General features: G+C 42.1%; 1 protein-coding gene across 1 annotated transcript in view; it reads left to right on the top strand.

Annotated features, from left to right (window-relative positions):
- MCTP2 (multiple C2 and transmembrane domain containing 2) overlaps positions 1-15699 on the top strand; it is a 200138-nt gene that overhangs the window by 71314 nt on the left and 113125 nt on the right. The window contains exons 5-8 of the mRNA XM_058156050.1: positions 205-347; positions 5068-5144; positions 8244-8355; positions 10970-11005. Of these exons, the coding sequence (XP_058012033.1) occupies positions 205-347; positions 5068-5144; positions 8244-8355; positions 10970-11005 (368 nt within the window). The remainder of the gene's footprint in view (positions 1-204; positions 348-5067; positions 5145-8243; positions 8356-10969; positions 11006-15699) is intronic.

Here is a 15699-nt window from a genome sequence, read left to right as displayed (position 1 = left end):
TAGCAATGTCGACTATCCACACTTTTTTCTTTTCCACATTTGTGATATCCGGGGTATTGTGTTCCAAAACTTTATCAGTCTGTATTCAGAAATCCCACAGTAGTTTTGCATATTATTATTATTGAATAAATTTGTACTCTGCCCAAGTCCTCCACAACTCTGAGCTCTGTTAACACGATCTTTTATTATGCTTTGCTTACTAAGGTACAAGCGATCCATACGTGAAGTTTAAGCTGAACGGAAAAACGTTGTATAAAAGCAAAGTGGTCTATAAAAACCTGAATCCAGTTTGGGATGAAACCGTTGTGCTTCCTATACAGTCTTTGGACCACAGACTCTGGGTGAAGGTAAGCCATCCATCCGACCGCATCAAACATCGCCATATGTGATATTGTCCCTGCAAGCCAACTTGGTTGTGTTAACAAGAGGATTTTCATGAGAATTCATCCATGCATTTTTAATTTTTTTGTTTGAGGAAAGGCTGGTTACCTAAAGGAATCTTGCAGATGTAGGTAATTCTCTTTGGGGATGTTTACAACCAGATGGCCTGCTTGGAGTGCAAACTGTACAAGCTTCCTTCACTTCCTTTAAGGATGTCGCCACAACTTTGCAAGCTCCCTCTTTCTGTCTTCCAAAGCAAAACTCATTGCGTGCAATTTCTCTCCATGCATAAAATTGTGTTGAATTCCTTACCTACATTTTCCATCATTTCCTTTCCTATATTTTCCATCATTTCCTTTCCTATATTTTCTATCATTTTCTTTCCTATATTTCCCATCATTTCCTTATCTGTATTTCCCATCATTTCCTTACCTATATTTTCCATAACGGACGTAGTAGCTCTGTGTCTAAGATGCTGAGCTTGTCAAGCGAAAGGTCGGAAGTGCCGCGTAACGGGGTGAGCTCCCATTACTTGTCCCAGCTTCTGCCAACCTAGCAATTTGAAAGCACGTAAAAAAAATGCAAATAGAAAAATAGGGACCACCTTTGGTAGGAAGGGAACAGCGTTCCATGCGCCTTTGATGTTTAGTCATGCTGGCCACATGACCATGGAGACGTCTTTGGACAGTGCTGGCTTCAGCTTTAAAACAGAGATGAGCTCCGCCTCCTAGTGTCGGGAACAACTAGCACATATGTGCGAGGGGAACCTTTACCTTTATTTTCCATATGTCGAACCCCATATTGCCAGGTACAAGAAGTCGGGAACCAGGAGAGAGTTCAAAAGTACTACAAACTTATTTCATGTTACCCTTACATAAGAATCTGAGCTATTCAAGCTCAAGGGAATTGGTGCCATATGAGTCGATGGATTTCAAGGGAAGTTAGCCTTAGGTCTCTTACGGCAGCATAGAGATTCCAAACTGATGATGCATTTGACTCCCTCTTCACACTCAGCCTGGTCATCTCCTACACATGTATCATGGCTTCTCAAAACGCATCCTGAGACCAAAATAAAGCGAAGGCAGAGCAGCCACTTATTCAGGGATGCAATTGTGTCCTACAAAGAAATTGTTCCAGAAATTGATCAGCAACGGAATTAAAAGCTATAATCTTGACAAACGTAATCCTTTTTTTTTTGCTAATGCACTGTAGCCTTTCAGGAATGCAGAATATACTACAGGTAGTCCTCAACTTGCGACCACAACAGAGCCCCAAATTTCTGTTGCTAAGTGAGACACTTGTTAAGTGAATTTTGCCCCATTTTGCGACCTTTCTTGCCGCAGTTGCTAAGGGAATCACTGCAGTTGTTAAGACAGTAACACCGTTGTTAAGTGAATCTGGCTTCCCCGTTGATTTTTCGTGTCAGAAGGTCACAAAAGGGGATCACATGACCTTGGAATACGGCAAACGTTATAGGTATGAGTCAGTTGCCAAGCACGTTGAATTTTGATCACGTGACTAGAGGATACTGCAATGGTTGTAAGTTTGAAAAATGGCCGTAAGTCACCTTTTTCAGTGCCGTTGTAATTTTGAACGGTCACTAAATGAACTATTGTAAGTCGAGGATTACCTGTACGTGCCTGGGGGATGGGGGGGGGCGGTGAGTCCTGGATTGATTGACATCCAGATGCACAGCGAAAAACTTTTTCTTAAACTCCATCCATGCCTTTTCTTTGACCTGTTCTTGGTGGTCCATCTCTGTAGAGCAGGGATGAAATCCAGCAGGTTCTGACAGGTTCTGGAGAACCGGTAGCAGAAATTTTGAGCAGTTCGGAGAACCGGCAAATGCCACCTCTGGCTGACCCCAGAGTGGGGAAGGAATGGGGATTTTGCAATATCCTTCCCCCGGAGTGGGGAGGGAATGGAGATTTTGCAATATCCTTCCCCTGCCATGCCCACAGAACCGGTAGGAAAAAAAATTGGATTTCACCACTGCTCTAAAGTAGGGTGATCTTGTCATCTTAAAACCCCAAACCTTGAGAAACAGATGTTCCATAACCTTGAGATGGTCTCATCGACATCTGGCATAAACAAATCCTCCTTATCCTTGATGGTTTTTGGCAAAACTAGATGAAGCATTCCAAACATAAGATAAGATAGACTTGTCCTTGGTAAATTTCAGTAGAATGAAATATGCGAAACAGATGTCAGTAAATGTGGTCAAGAGCTTATAACGTATCTTCAGTGAAGACCTAACCGAGTAGCTGATGGCTTTGAAGAGGACCATTACCATTATCTCTTTGGGGGTTCCCTGACTGGCTGAATGGGCTCACAATATTTCTTGCCTTGTAGTATTCTTGTATTCTTAAATATTCACGTTATGTTCTTTTCTTACGGTGTCTTGGATTTATTCATGGCTTTATACTGCCTTCAATACTCCTACTGACGTGATCATTGCTTCTGAACCCAAAAGAATCCTGCTAAATTGAAGACAAACCCTTGCTCCTGAGACCGAGAACTTATTCCTTTTTGTGTTACATTAAGAGTTGGTTCAGTTTCATTGGCAAATATTGGAACTGAAAAAGACCAATCTGAAATTATTTTCCGACAACCAGATCTCTGTTTTTCCTTCCACTCCCTCTTCTCCCATTCCATATGTATCAGATGTCTGATCAGAGTTCTTCTGATTTTGTGGGTTCAGCAGTTGTAATGCTTCACAAACTGGGAATTGGCAGCTCTTGGCTTCCCACACATCCATTGTGTGTCAACGAAAAATCCAGGGGTGAAATCCAGCAGGTTCTGACAGATTCTGGAGAACCAGTAGCAGAAATTTTGAGCAGTTCGGAGAACCAGCAAATACCACTTCTGGCTGGCCCTAGGAGTGGGGTGGGAATGGGGATTTTGCAATATCCTTCCCCTGGAGTGGGGGAAGAATGGAGATTTTGCAGTATCCTTCCACAGGAGTGGGGTGGGAATGGGGATTTTGCAGTATCCTTCTCCTGCCACGCCAACAAGCCACATCATGCCCACCAAGCCACGCCCACAGAACTGATAGTAAAAAAAAATTGGATTTCACCGCTGGAAAAATCGCAGATGGAACCTGCTTACAAAGATATTTTCAGTAACAGTGTATTCCCTACTAGAAAACCTCTACGAAAATTTTTCCTAATTTTTTCTAACTCCAAATTAGGTGGCGACATTCAGAAGACTTTCTGGTGAGTGGTTCGGTGGCCTAGAGGTGGAGCTCTCGCTTCACAATTAGGAGGCTGTGAGTTCAATCCTAGGTAGAGGCAGATATTTCTCTCTCAGGGCACACTGAGAATATGTCTGCTGGACAAAACTCCGCATTGGCGACAGGAAGGGCATCCAGCCATTAAAACACTCTGCTACCTCCATTCAGTTGCCCAGATTCCACCCCGCAGGGGATTATGGGGTCATTAAATGAAGTTGATGATGATGATTCAGAAGACTTTCTGGAACTAACTCTGTTTTAGTTTGTTTGGACCTGCCTGTCTGAAGGAGGCAAACATGGCATTTGTAGGGAAACCATAAACTTTGGGACTTTTAAGTATCTTAAACATGGGCCTATTTAGTTTCCCAAACTACAGTTGTAAAAATAAATAATTACTGTGTTTCCCCAAAAATAAGACCGGGTCTTATATTAATTTTTGCTTCAAAAAACACATTAGGGCTTATTTTCTGGTTAGCTCTTATTTTGGGGAAAATATGGTACTAAATGCAACCATTTAATAATCTTCATTGGGGCTTATTTTGGGGGTAGGGCTTATATTATGAGCATCCTGAAAAATCATGCTACGACTTATTTTTCCGGTTGGGTCTTATTTTCGGGGAAACAGGGTAGTAGATTGCGGGTGGCTTACTGGTAACGTGTACAAACCCCATCTTGGTTTGTAACAGATAAAAGATGGCACTTGGAAAGGGGGGGGGGAATATACATTTCTTGAAATGTGATGTATATTTTTGAGAATAGTTCAATCAGGGATAGCAACACAACAGCAACAACAACAACAACAACAAGGCCATGGTTAAAGAGACTGAAAGCTTATTCTTGTTTGCTATATAGACTGGACTAGATTTTAGATTTTAAATTTTAAATTTAAACTGGTTTTAAATGGGTTTTATTATGTATACTGTTATTTTTAATTATTCGGCTAATTGGAATAATTTTTTTAATTGATGTTTTATCTTGTATTTATATGTATAGTTTTATTTGCCTGTAAACCGCCCTGAGTCCCTAGGGAGATAGGGCGGTATAAAAATACGAAAAATAAAATAAAAAAATAAAATAAAAAATAATAAATAAATATTCATGATTGGTTCAGTTTCATTGGCAGACACTGAACTAATTTATTTATTTATTTATTTATTTATTATTTCAATTTCTATACCGCCCTTCTCCCGAAGGACTCAGGGCGGTTTACAGCCAGCTAAGAACAACAAATATAAACATTAAAAACGAATTTAAAAGATTAATTTAAATAGGCTGAAAATTCTAAAAACTGCTAAAAAAAACCCATTAAAAAACTATTAGGCCAGTCCTGCACGATGAAATAAAAGAGTCTTCAACTCACGCCGGAAGACCGTCCTGAAATTATTTTCAGATAATCAGATCTGTATTTTTTCTCCCCCCTTCCTCCTCCTCTTCTCCCGTTCCATATGCCTCAGGTTTATGACAGAGATTTGACGTCTTCTGATTTTATGGGTTCGGCAGTCCTAATGCTTCACAAACTGGAACTGAACAGGTAATCTAACATTTATATTTGTCTTTCAAAATGCAGCTCTCCATTACAGAGCACTTAAGGTGCTTGGCACGGCTGCATTCTATACGGCTCGATGAATAGTGGAGTCTTTTTCACTGTTTTGCTCTTAAATTAAATATGAGCCTTTTTTGCCCCAAAGGTGCTTTTTCAAGAGGCAACTGGACTTTCTGGTTTTTTCTTTGAAGATGTTTCGCTTCTCATCTAAGAAGCTTCTTCAGTAAGAAGTTTTCTTGGATGAGAAGTGTAACGTCTTCAAAGAAAGAATAGAATAGAATAGATTGCAATGCAATGCAGTGCAATGCAATGCAATGCAATGCAATGCAATGCAATGCAATAACAGAGTTGGAAGGGACCTTGGAGGTCTTCTAGTCCAACCCCCCGCTTAGGCAGGAAACCCTACACTATTTCAGACAAATGGTTATCCAACATCATCTTCAAAATTTCCGGTGTTGGAGCATTCACAACTTCTGGAGGCAATTTCCTCAATTAATTGTTCTAACTGTCAGGAAATTCCTCCTTAGTTCTAAGTTGCTTCTCTCCTTGATGAGTTTCCACCCATTGCTTCTTGTCCTGCCCTCAGGTGCTTTGGAGAATAGTTTGACTTCCTCTTCTTTGGGGCAGCCCCTGTGATACTGGGAAAACTGCTAGAAAATCCGGTTACCTCTTGAAAAAGCACCTTTGGGACAACCATGACCTGGATGACTGAGATTCTCCATAGACAAACAGCCTTTTTGCTTCTACATTTCTGAATACTGAATCAACTTTACTTCTAGATGTAGGAAAAGAAACAATGGTTGGAAACTGATCAAGGAGAGAAGCAACCTGGAATTCAGGAGAAACTTCCTAACAGTGAGGACAATTAACCAGTGGAACAGAAGTTGCTTTCAGAAATCGTGGGCATCACTGGAGGTTTTTAAGAAGAGACTAGACAGCCACTTACCTGAAATAATATAGGTTCTCCTGCTTAAGCAGGGGGCTGGACTAGAAGTCCTCCAGGGTCCCTTCCAGCTCTATTCTATTCTAGATGGGCTCAGTTCAGTATCGTGTTTTCCCTAGGACCCTCCAAACAGTAGCTGGCAACAGAGAAAGAAAAACAATAATAATAAGGAGATAGATCAGATTAATTGCACGATGATGGCAAAAAAAGCCACCCCATTTGATATGCTGGATTCGCTTAACAACCATGTGATCTGCTTAAGGACTCATGGTGACTCATTTTACCATCGTTGTAAAACCAGTCGTAAAAACAGGTCCTGTTACGTGGTGCCTCGACTTACGACAGCAATGATCTCATGGTTGAAATTGAAGTCTCCATTGTGGTCGTAAGTTGAGGACTATCTGTACCGATGGAGACCTTCCCGGAAGGAATTCTTCTCAGAGAGTTTTTCCATCAGTGGTACTTCCGTTGCTACTAAGTGGTAGAAATAATTTTTATTTTTCCTTGGAGAAAGAATAATCATCCATCCATTTTTTCGTCCCTCTCCCCCCCCCAATTTTTTTTTTTGGGGGAAAAAAACCCCTATAAAAGCTGTCCCAAAAGTACTTTGTCAACTAGACATTTTAACTCATGGGTGCATTTATCTCCAATAAACGTTTTGGGTACATAGATTAAAGGAACTGTCTCAAAACGCTTTGTCAAAAGGCAAGTAGACTTTCTTGTGTTTTTTTTTGTTTTTTTTTACTTGAACACTTCTTGCTTCTCTCCCAAGAAGCTTCTTCAGTTTGAACCGAAGACTTCTTGGATGAGAAGCAAAATATCTTTAAGGAAAAACCTAAAAAAGTCCGGTTACCTTTTAATAAAACATCTTTGGGGAAACCATGTATTCTGACCTGGCTCCCAAACATGACAAATCCTCTGTAGTTTATTTTTATTTATTTATTTATTTATTTTTATTTATTTTATTTGCATTTATATCCCGCCCTTCTCCGAAGACTCAGGGTGGCTTACACTATGTCAAGCAATAGTCTTCATCCATTTGTATATTAGATACAAAGTCAACTTATTGCCCCCAACAATCTGGGTCCTCATTTTACCTACCTTATAAAGGATGGAAGGCTGAGTCAACCTTGGGCCTGGTGGGGCTTGAACCTGCAGTAATTGTAATTGCAGGCAGCTGTGTTAATAACAGACTGTCATACCAGTCTGAGCCACCAGAGGGCTCAGTGTTAGTTAAACAAATGTTCCCTTTATTAGGAGCGCCAGCAGCCCTGGCAAAAAATTTGTCTGTCTGTCTGTCTGTCTGTCTGTCTCTCTTTCTCTCTCTCTCTCTCTCTCTCACACACACACACATACACACACACAGCAGGCTGGCAAGATCGTCCTGCAGGGAGATGAATAGTTGTCTGCCACATCTATTCATCTCCACTCCCTGCCTTTTATCCCCAGAGCTAGGATGGGGCTCCACTAGCAGTGCTGGCTCTTCTGTCCCAAGGAACCGGCCCATAGATTTCCACTCCTGTCCTCTCCTCTGCCTGCTGCGCATCCATGTGCCAGGCACTGGACCCAGCTGTTCCTCCTCTTCCTCATCAGCCACCTCTAGTCCTGTTGACTCTCCATCTGAGGGCTGACGGATGGCCTCTGTCTCTATCTCTGACCGCTCCATTCCCTCTTCCCCCTCGGAGCTCTCAAGTTGCCTTGATGCTGGCCCTTTTTTTTTTATTTGAATTTATATCCCGCCCTTCTCCGAAGACTCAGGGCGGCTTACATTGTGTTAAGCAATAGTCTCATCCATTTGTATATTATATACAAAGTCAACTTTTATTGCCCCCAACAATCTGGGTCCTCATTTTACCTACCTTATAAAGGATGGAAGGCTGAGTCAACCTTGGGCCTGGTGGGACTTGAACTTGCAATAACTGCAAGCAGCTGTGTTTATAACAGACTGCATTAGTCTGTAGAGCCACCAGAGGCCCTGACTCCCACCCTACGCCCACATCTGATTCAGCTGCTGGAGGGGCCGCTGGCCGACAGGCCACAACCACCATGACCTGGATAATTGAGAATCTCCATAGACACCTATAAAGACTGCTTTTGGTTGACTCTGGTTGCTAACTTAGTCTAATTTCTTTTTCCTCATCCAGGACGACTGAGAGCATCCTTAAACTGGAAGACCCAAATAGCTTGGAGGATGATATGGGTGTGATCGTGCTGAATTTAAGACTTGTTGTGAAGTCGGGCGATATTAAAAGAAATGTAAGCAAGACTATCAGAGGCATTCTGGTTTTCCGGGTGGGAAGGAAGAGATGGACAGAGGGCCGGCATCTGTGGTTGTGTGTTGTCGTGGCAGGCAAATTCATACTACAGTGATACTTCAGTATTCATCGTTAATTGGTTCTGGGAGGCACGATGAGTACCAAAAACAATGTGTACCAAACAGAATAAAGTGAGTCACAAGGTAGCGGACACTGACAAGATCTGGCTTGTGCGTTGTCTACCCAAAAAATGATGAGTGCCACATCAAAATGCATTGAGTACCAACTTAGGTGAGTTTGAAAGCAGTGGAGTACCCATGTACCATTGTATACCTATTGGGCTCCAGTAGGGAAAAGCCAAAGGGACGCGGTGGCTTAGTGGGTAAGACACTGAGCTTGTCGATCGAAAGGTCAGCAGTTCAGCAGTTCGAATCCCTAGTGCCGCGTAACGGGATGAGCTCCCGTTCCTTGTCCCAGCTTCTGCTAACCTAGCAGTTCGAAAGCACGTAAAAAAGGCAAGTAGAAAAATAGGGACCACCTTTGGTGGGAAGGTAACAGCATTCCATGCGCCTTTGGCATTGAGTCATGCCAGCCACATGACCACAGAGACATCTTCAGACAGCGCTGGCTCTTCGGCTTTGAAACGGAGATGAGCACTGCCCCCTAGAGTCGGGAACGACTAGCACATATATGCGAGGTGAACCTTAGGGAAGGCTTGTCCCTGCCTTCCTAGTGGCTTCATGAACACATCTGCATAGTTTTCTCGGCCACAGCATGAAGGCATTTATCATTTTCTTCCACAGCATAATTGTAACTTCCCTGGAGTATCCTACAGAGATATAAATATATGAGATTTGCCGGAGCTCTTTCATCCAAGTACCAACTAAATCGGATGCCGCTTTAACTTCTAAATGCCAGATAAAATCCATCAGGCACTTCATCTTGCTGTGGACAGAGCTGTGATATCACTGAATTAAAAGTGTGAACGAATAGCAGAATTACAGAATTGGAAGGTTTTCTGATTCCAAGAATGGATGTAAGGCGAAGAAGAGCTAGCCTAGTATTTCTCTTTCTGCAGCCAGAATCTGCAGATGTGCGATGTTCGTAATATTTTGTAAGCAGTCGTCTTCTTTTCCCAAGCTCTGAGAAAGCCATTATAGTTTGGATTCAGCCTATTGGGAACAGAACATCACTCATGGGTTGCTCTGCTGGAGGATATGGGGAGCCATTTTTAATATTTACCTACTACTATAACGTTCCGAGCTCCCTGAGTAGCAGTTTCGAAGGTTCTTACATTCCAAAACAGTGTGGAAACAGATGCTTGGAGTGAGGTAGTAAAAAGGATTGGTGAGAATTACCGATTCTTCAGCGACACATCTGCACTGAATTGTAGTCCTATCATTTATGGAGGAGGAGGCTCAGTCAGATTCCAACCATGACAGCCTGTGAAAAGAGGTCAGCGGTCATCATAACGTTCCGTATTCATAACCAATTCAAAAACTTGGACAAATGAAGGGATTTTTTAAAAAATCTAGCACTGACAAGAAAGCCAAGTGAGACATCGCCACTGAAAATTACTCTAACCCTTCCGCCACTCCTTCCTTCCCATGATTCATAAAACGTTTTGGAGCAGGACATGGATAGCAGTTTCTCCTCTATATGCTGGTCTAGTCAAATAAAGCTATGAAACTTGTGAGGTAAAAGATTTTCTGCTTTCCCTCAACAGGATAGGCTCCAAACTCAGCCATCAAAATGAGATAAAAGTGTGAGGAAAACTTTCCCGGCAATTGTCTGTCCGGCTTATATTTTATTTATTTATTTTTGTCGAGTACCTATTAGATAATATATAGAAGTATAAGCATGAATCGAATACGTAAAATGAATACAATTAAAGGGAACATTAGGACAGGGGCGGTAGGCACGCTGGCGCTCTTATGCACGCCCCTTACAGACCTCTTAGGAATGGGGTGAGGTCAACAGTAGGCAGTCTTAGTTTAAAATATTAAAATATTTGAGAGTTGATGATCTCCTTTGAGATGGGGCTCTACTGTCAAAGTGAAGAATCTCTAACTTTGTGGAACTCCAATATCATATTTATCTGCAAGAAAACCACCAACGTCAGAGAGCATCAAGGATCCCATAGTCATCGTCCTCCTCCTCCTCCTCCTTTCTGCACACCCCACTCCATTCTAGTACTGATGATGTTACCTAGTTGGGTAATAAAACGTCTATAAGAAAATCACCAAACTCAGAGAGTACCAAGAGCCCCACTATTTCCAAATCTGTGATTAACCTGCTTACCCTTCCGGGAACTGTTTCTCATTTGTAAAAGGCGAAAGATTTATACGATCTGAAGAGAAACCAGAGTATACTATTTCTCATTTGTATTCTTGAAATACGTGCAGCTGTGGAACAATATTTGAAGTGGGACTTGAGAATAAAGAGAATAAAGTGGATTTTTAGCTCATATGATGACTAACTATCCCCATCTCTCTCCCTCCCTCCTTCCCTCCCTCTCCCTCTCTCTCTCTCTCTCTCTCTCTCATTTTTGTTTGTGGATCCTCTCTTGGATGTCCCATGTTGAACCTCTGGTGTGTGTGTGTGTGTGCACGCAGCGATGGCCAAACCGAAGGAGATGCTCTGTACCAAAGGTAACACTTTCTTTGTCCTCCATAGTTGTGTTATTGTGGGGTTTTGTTTTTCTTTTCTTTTCCTCAGCTGGGAAAAGCCATCCAGCTGCTTCTAAGTAATGCAAAACAGAGATGGGTACGTCGAATGCAGATATGGAGACATTTTGCTGAGCGCCTTCTTTCCAGAAGCTTCTTTTCAGCATCAAACGTTGTCAGGACTGCCAGGCGAAGAGCTCCTGTCAGCCATTCCGTAGCAAGAATACGGTGTCTTTTGTGAAGTTGTTCTAAATTGGAAGCAGGCATACCGAAATCTGTCAGTAAGTCTGGCAGATTCGTGGGCAGGAGAACATATGTTGTGATGTCAGCCTTATAGTTCTATCCTTTTTTTTTTTTTTTAGGATTACAGTCTATCAATAATATATTACAGTTAATGTGGTGGGGAAGATTTAGCGCAGATCAAATCCACACAGAAACTATGAGGAGATTCCTGGAATTTAAAACTACTGGAATAGAGGGTTGTTGGTTTTTTTCGTTTTTTTTTTTAAAAAAAGGTTGCCTGTCACTTTCTGTTCTTCTTTAGCTTCTCTCTGAAGCTTCGGTGGGTCAAAGGTGATGCCTCGGGAAGGTGTGCCAGGTGAAAGAGAAAAGAACTTTGGATTGGTCCCTTCAAATGTTGCCATCAGAGTGGCATGTTTAATGTTGCAGGAGGAGAAAATGTGGGCTTCATTGTATTTAACAGAGCTCAGATAAATAATTATGCAGTTCATTAAATCAATCTTAGGTTTTTCTATTTTTAGTAGCTCCAAAAATTGGTGTTGTTTTGTTTTGCTTTGATTCACATGACCTTCCTTCCTTCCTTCCTTCCTTCCTTCCTTCCTTCCTTCCTTCCTTCCTTCCTTCCTTCCTTCCTTCCTTCCTTTCCTCCCTCCATCCCTCCCTCCTTCTCTATTCCTTTTTTCCTCCTCCCTCTTAATTTTTTCTCTTGTTAAAGATCAATATATCTGGATTGTGATTCTTTCTTTCTTTCTTTCTTTCTTTCTTTCTTTCTTTCTTTCTTTCTTTCTTTCTTTCTTTCTTTCTTTCTTTCTTTCTTTCTTTCTTTTCCTTCCTTCCTTCCTTCCTTCCTTCCTTCCTTCCTTCCTTCCTTCCTTCCTTCCTTCCTTCCTTCCTTCCTTCCTTCCTTCTCTCTCTCTTTCTTTCTTGGCTCGCTATGAACAGTTAAAACAACATACAGCATTCTGTTGTATTCCCATGTCTTTCTCTTTTAAAAAAAGTTTCTGTATTAACTACAAAATACTCAACACCTACAAGACTTGTACCCATTTTACAGTTTAACCCACTAAATTCCCTCCACATAAGAAAAATAAATTCAGATTTCGGCCATATTTATTTCTACTCCAACAAGATGATAAGAGGTCTGCTTTGCGTTCAATATGTCAATACATTGATCCTCATTTCCATTCTAGATACCCTCATGACTTCTCCTGACCCCTACTTCTTGATTTTATTTTTTATTTATTTATTTATTTATTTATTTTTCATATTTATATACCGCCCTATCTCCCTAGGGACTCAGGGCGGTTCACAGGCAAATAAAAACATATAAATACAGATTAAAATAACAATTAAAAAAACTTATTCTAAAAGGCCGAATGTTTAAAAACATTATAAAACATAAAACCCATTTAAAACCAATAAATTTAAAATCTAATCCAGTCCTGCGCAGATGAAGAAGTGTGTTTTAAGCTCGCGACGGAAGGTTCGGAGGTCCGGAAGTTGGCGAAGTCCTGGAGGGAGTTCGTTCCAGAGGGTGGGAGCCCCCACAGAGAAGGCCCTTCCCCTGGGCGTCACCAGACGACACTGCCTTGCTGACGGCACCCTGAGGAGTCCCTCTCTTTGAGAGCGCACGGGTCGGTGAGAGGTATTCGGTAGCAGTAGGCGGTCCCGTAAATAACCCGGCCCTATGCCATGGAGCGCTTTGAAGATGGTCACCAAAACCTTGAAGCGCACCCGGAAGGCCACAGGTAGCCAGTGCAGTCTGCGCAGGATAGGTGTCACACGGGAGCCACGAGGGGCTCCCTCTATCACCCGCGCAGCCGCATTCTGGACTAACTGAAGCCTCCGGATGCCCCTCAAGGGGAGCCCCATGTAGAGAGCATTTTAGAGAGCATTTGTAGCTCAGAATTGAAATGAGGGGATCCTTGGTGCTCTTTGAGCTTGGTAGTTTTCTTGCAGATGTTTCATGACCCAACTAAGGAACATCATCAGTGCCCTTCATTCCCTAGTTTGTTAATGAAACATCTGCAAGAAAACCACCAAGCTCAGAGAGCATCAGAAAAATCCCTACGGGTTGATTTTGGAGTTTCCTTTTGCACGGACACAGGGATGCTGTGGCTCAGAGGCTAAGACACTGAGCTTGTCGATCAAAAGGTCGACAGTTCAGCGGTTCGAATCCCTAGTGCTGCCGTGTAACTTGTCCCAGCTTCTGCCAACCTGCAGTTCGAAAGCACGTAAAAAATGCAAGTAGAAAAAATAGGGACCACCTTCAGTGGGAAGGGAACAACATTCCGTGGGCCTTTGGTGTTGAGTCATGCTGGCTACATGACCACGGAGACGTCTTCGGACAGTGCTGCCTCTTCGGCTTAGAAACGGAGATGAGCACCACCCTCTAGAGTCAGGAATGACCAGCACATATGTGCGAGGGGAACCTTTACCTTTTGCACGGATATTCACATATGACTTGGGGCTGGCACTTTATTTATTTATTTATTTTGTCACAACATTATATATAAGCATCACATAAAAAGATTATATAGCAGAGGTTCCCAATCTTTTTCGCCCGCGGTTCCCCCGGAAATCCGACCTGCAACTGCGCATGCGCACCAGACGCGCCCGCGGCTCCCCGGAAATCCGACCTGCAACTGCGCATGCGCACCAGACGCCCCAGAAATGGCGCATCAGCGCCGGACCCAGCGGCCGCAGATATTCCGTGCGATAGCGCTCTGGAGCCAGCGGGTTTGGGAATCACTGTTATATAGTATATAAACATATATTTGAGATAATATAAGGAAGTATAAGCATATATATATAAGAAGGAAAAAAGAAAAGAAAGAAACAAGCAAACAATAGGACAGGAACGGTAGGCACGCAAGTTTGTGCTCTTATGCACGCCCCTTATAATCCTTTTAGGAATGGGGTGAGGTCAATAGTAGAAAGTTTTTGGTTAAAGCTTTTGGGATTATGGGAAGAGACCACAGAGTCAGGTAATGTGTTCCAAGCACTGATAACTCTGTTACAGAGTTATAACTTTGTTTTGTTATTTTAAATGAGAATATATCTTTAAATCATTGGGGTCACTCACTGGGTTCTCAAGGTTTGGGAAGTCTTTTTAGTCATTCTTACAAAACAGAAAGGAAGAATTAGGGAAGGAGGGAAAAAAAATCCTGTAATGACTTTGGTCATTGTGTATTGCTGCCACTAGAGGGCAGTCAGGTCTCAGCACATGGTGCCCATGCGATCATTGGATATATAGAAGGATTTTTTTAAGCTGCTGTAGCCATCCCAGAGCCAGTAAAGAATTTCCCAGCAAGCCTACAGTACTTGGGCTACTCTTGACAAAGCAGTATTTCCTTCTTTATTGATTCTGCTGCCACAGTAAAATGCCGGCGTTGTACATCAATAACTATCTTTAGTTAGGAAACACGGAGCTGGGGAAACATTGCTGGCACTTGCTCTCTTCCTTCCTTCCTTCCTTCCTCCCATTTTTTTCTCTTGGTTCTTTTTTTTTGTAATGGATCATAAAGTCAACAAAGGAAAAATAAAAGAGAGCTGGGAGAATCCAAATGTTTTGGGGAGTAGTTTGAGAGGCGGTGGAAGAAGCAATGAATGGAGCAATCATTCCTTCGTTTGGCATTATCTTCACGGGCTAGACTACAAGGTCCATCAGCCTCAGCCAGTCTGCATGTTTCCCCCGCTGGTTGCCAGCATGAGGTTTAGGTATTCAGGCACTGCAAAACTTTTTCCTCCTCTGCATGTCACATTTTTCTTAAAACCTCACGGGCAACAGTATTTTTCTAGCATCGTGGAACTAGGTTATAAATTCATTAGTTATTTTAAGCAACTGGATTATATCATTTTGAAAACACAGATTTTATTATATCATTTTGAAAACACAGATTTTATTATATCATTTTGAAAACACAGATCCAAGCGATACGTAAATATCAATATTAATCTGTTGGAAGAAATATCCTTCTGGGTTCAGTTCCAACTGGGGAAAAAGACACTGGATTCATGGAAGTTGCTTGTAAAGAAGGATTATTGATGAACAGGATCACATGCCTTGGAGATCTTGGTTGAAAAAAGGGTAGAGATGCTGAGAGTGCCTGGGTTTTATGCCCTCTGTTGGGCTTTTGAATTTGAGCTTGTATTCTGATTGGTTGTCAGACTCCCATGGAGCCATACAGGGGCAACTCTGTAGGCTGTGCTGAGTCCCAGGCTTGGTTGAACCTTGCTGGGTGATGATGTAATGAAAGGGCTTTGGGCAAGTCCTATTATGACTTTGCTAGAAGGAGGTAGATCTTTGTTATGTAGAATAGGCTGGCCCAGGTCTTAAAGGTCCATTGACAAAGGGCTGAATTTCTGCCTCCCTTTTAGGGGAAATATTCTGCCCTTTCAATATTTCCTAAAATATCTCATTTTCCTAGGAAAGGGTT

This window comes from Ahaetulla prasina, chromosome 13, assembly GCF_028640845.1.
Source record: "Ahaetulla prasina isolate Xishuangbanna chromosome 13, ASM2864084v1, whole genome shotgun sequence".
In the NCBI taxonomy this organism is placed as follows: domain Eukaryota; kingdom Metazoa; phylum Chordata; class Lepidosauria; order Squamata; family Colubridae; genus Ahaetulla; species Ahaetulla prasina.
This window is presented reverse-complemented; position numbering and strand designations above follow the sequence as displayed.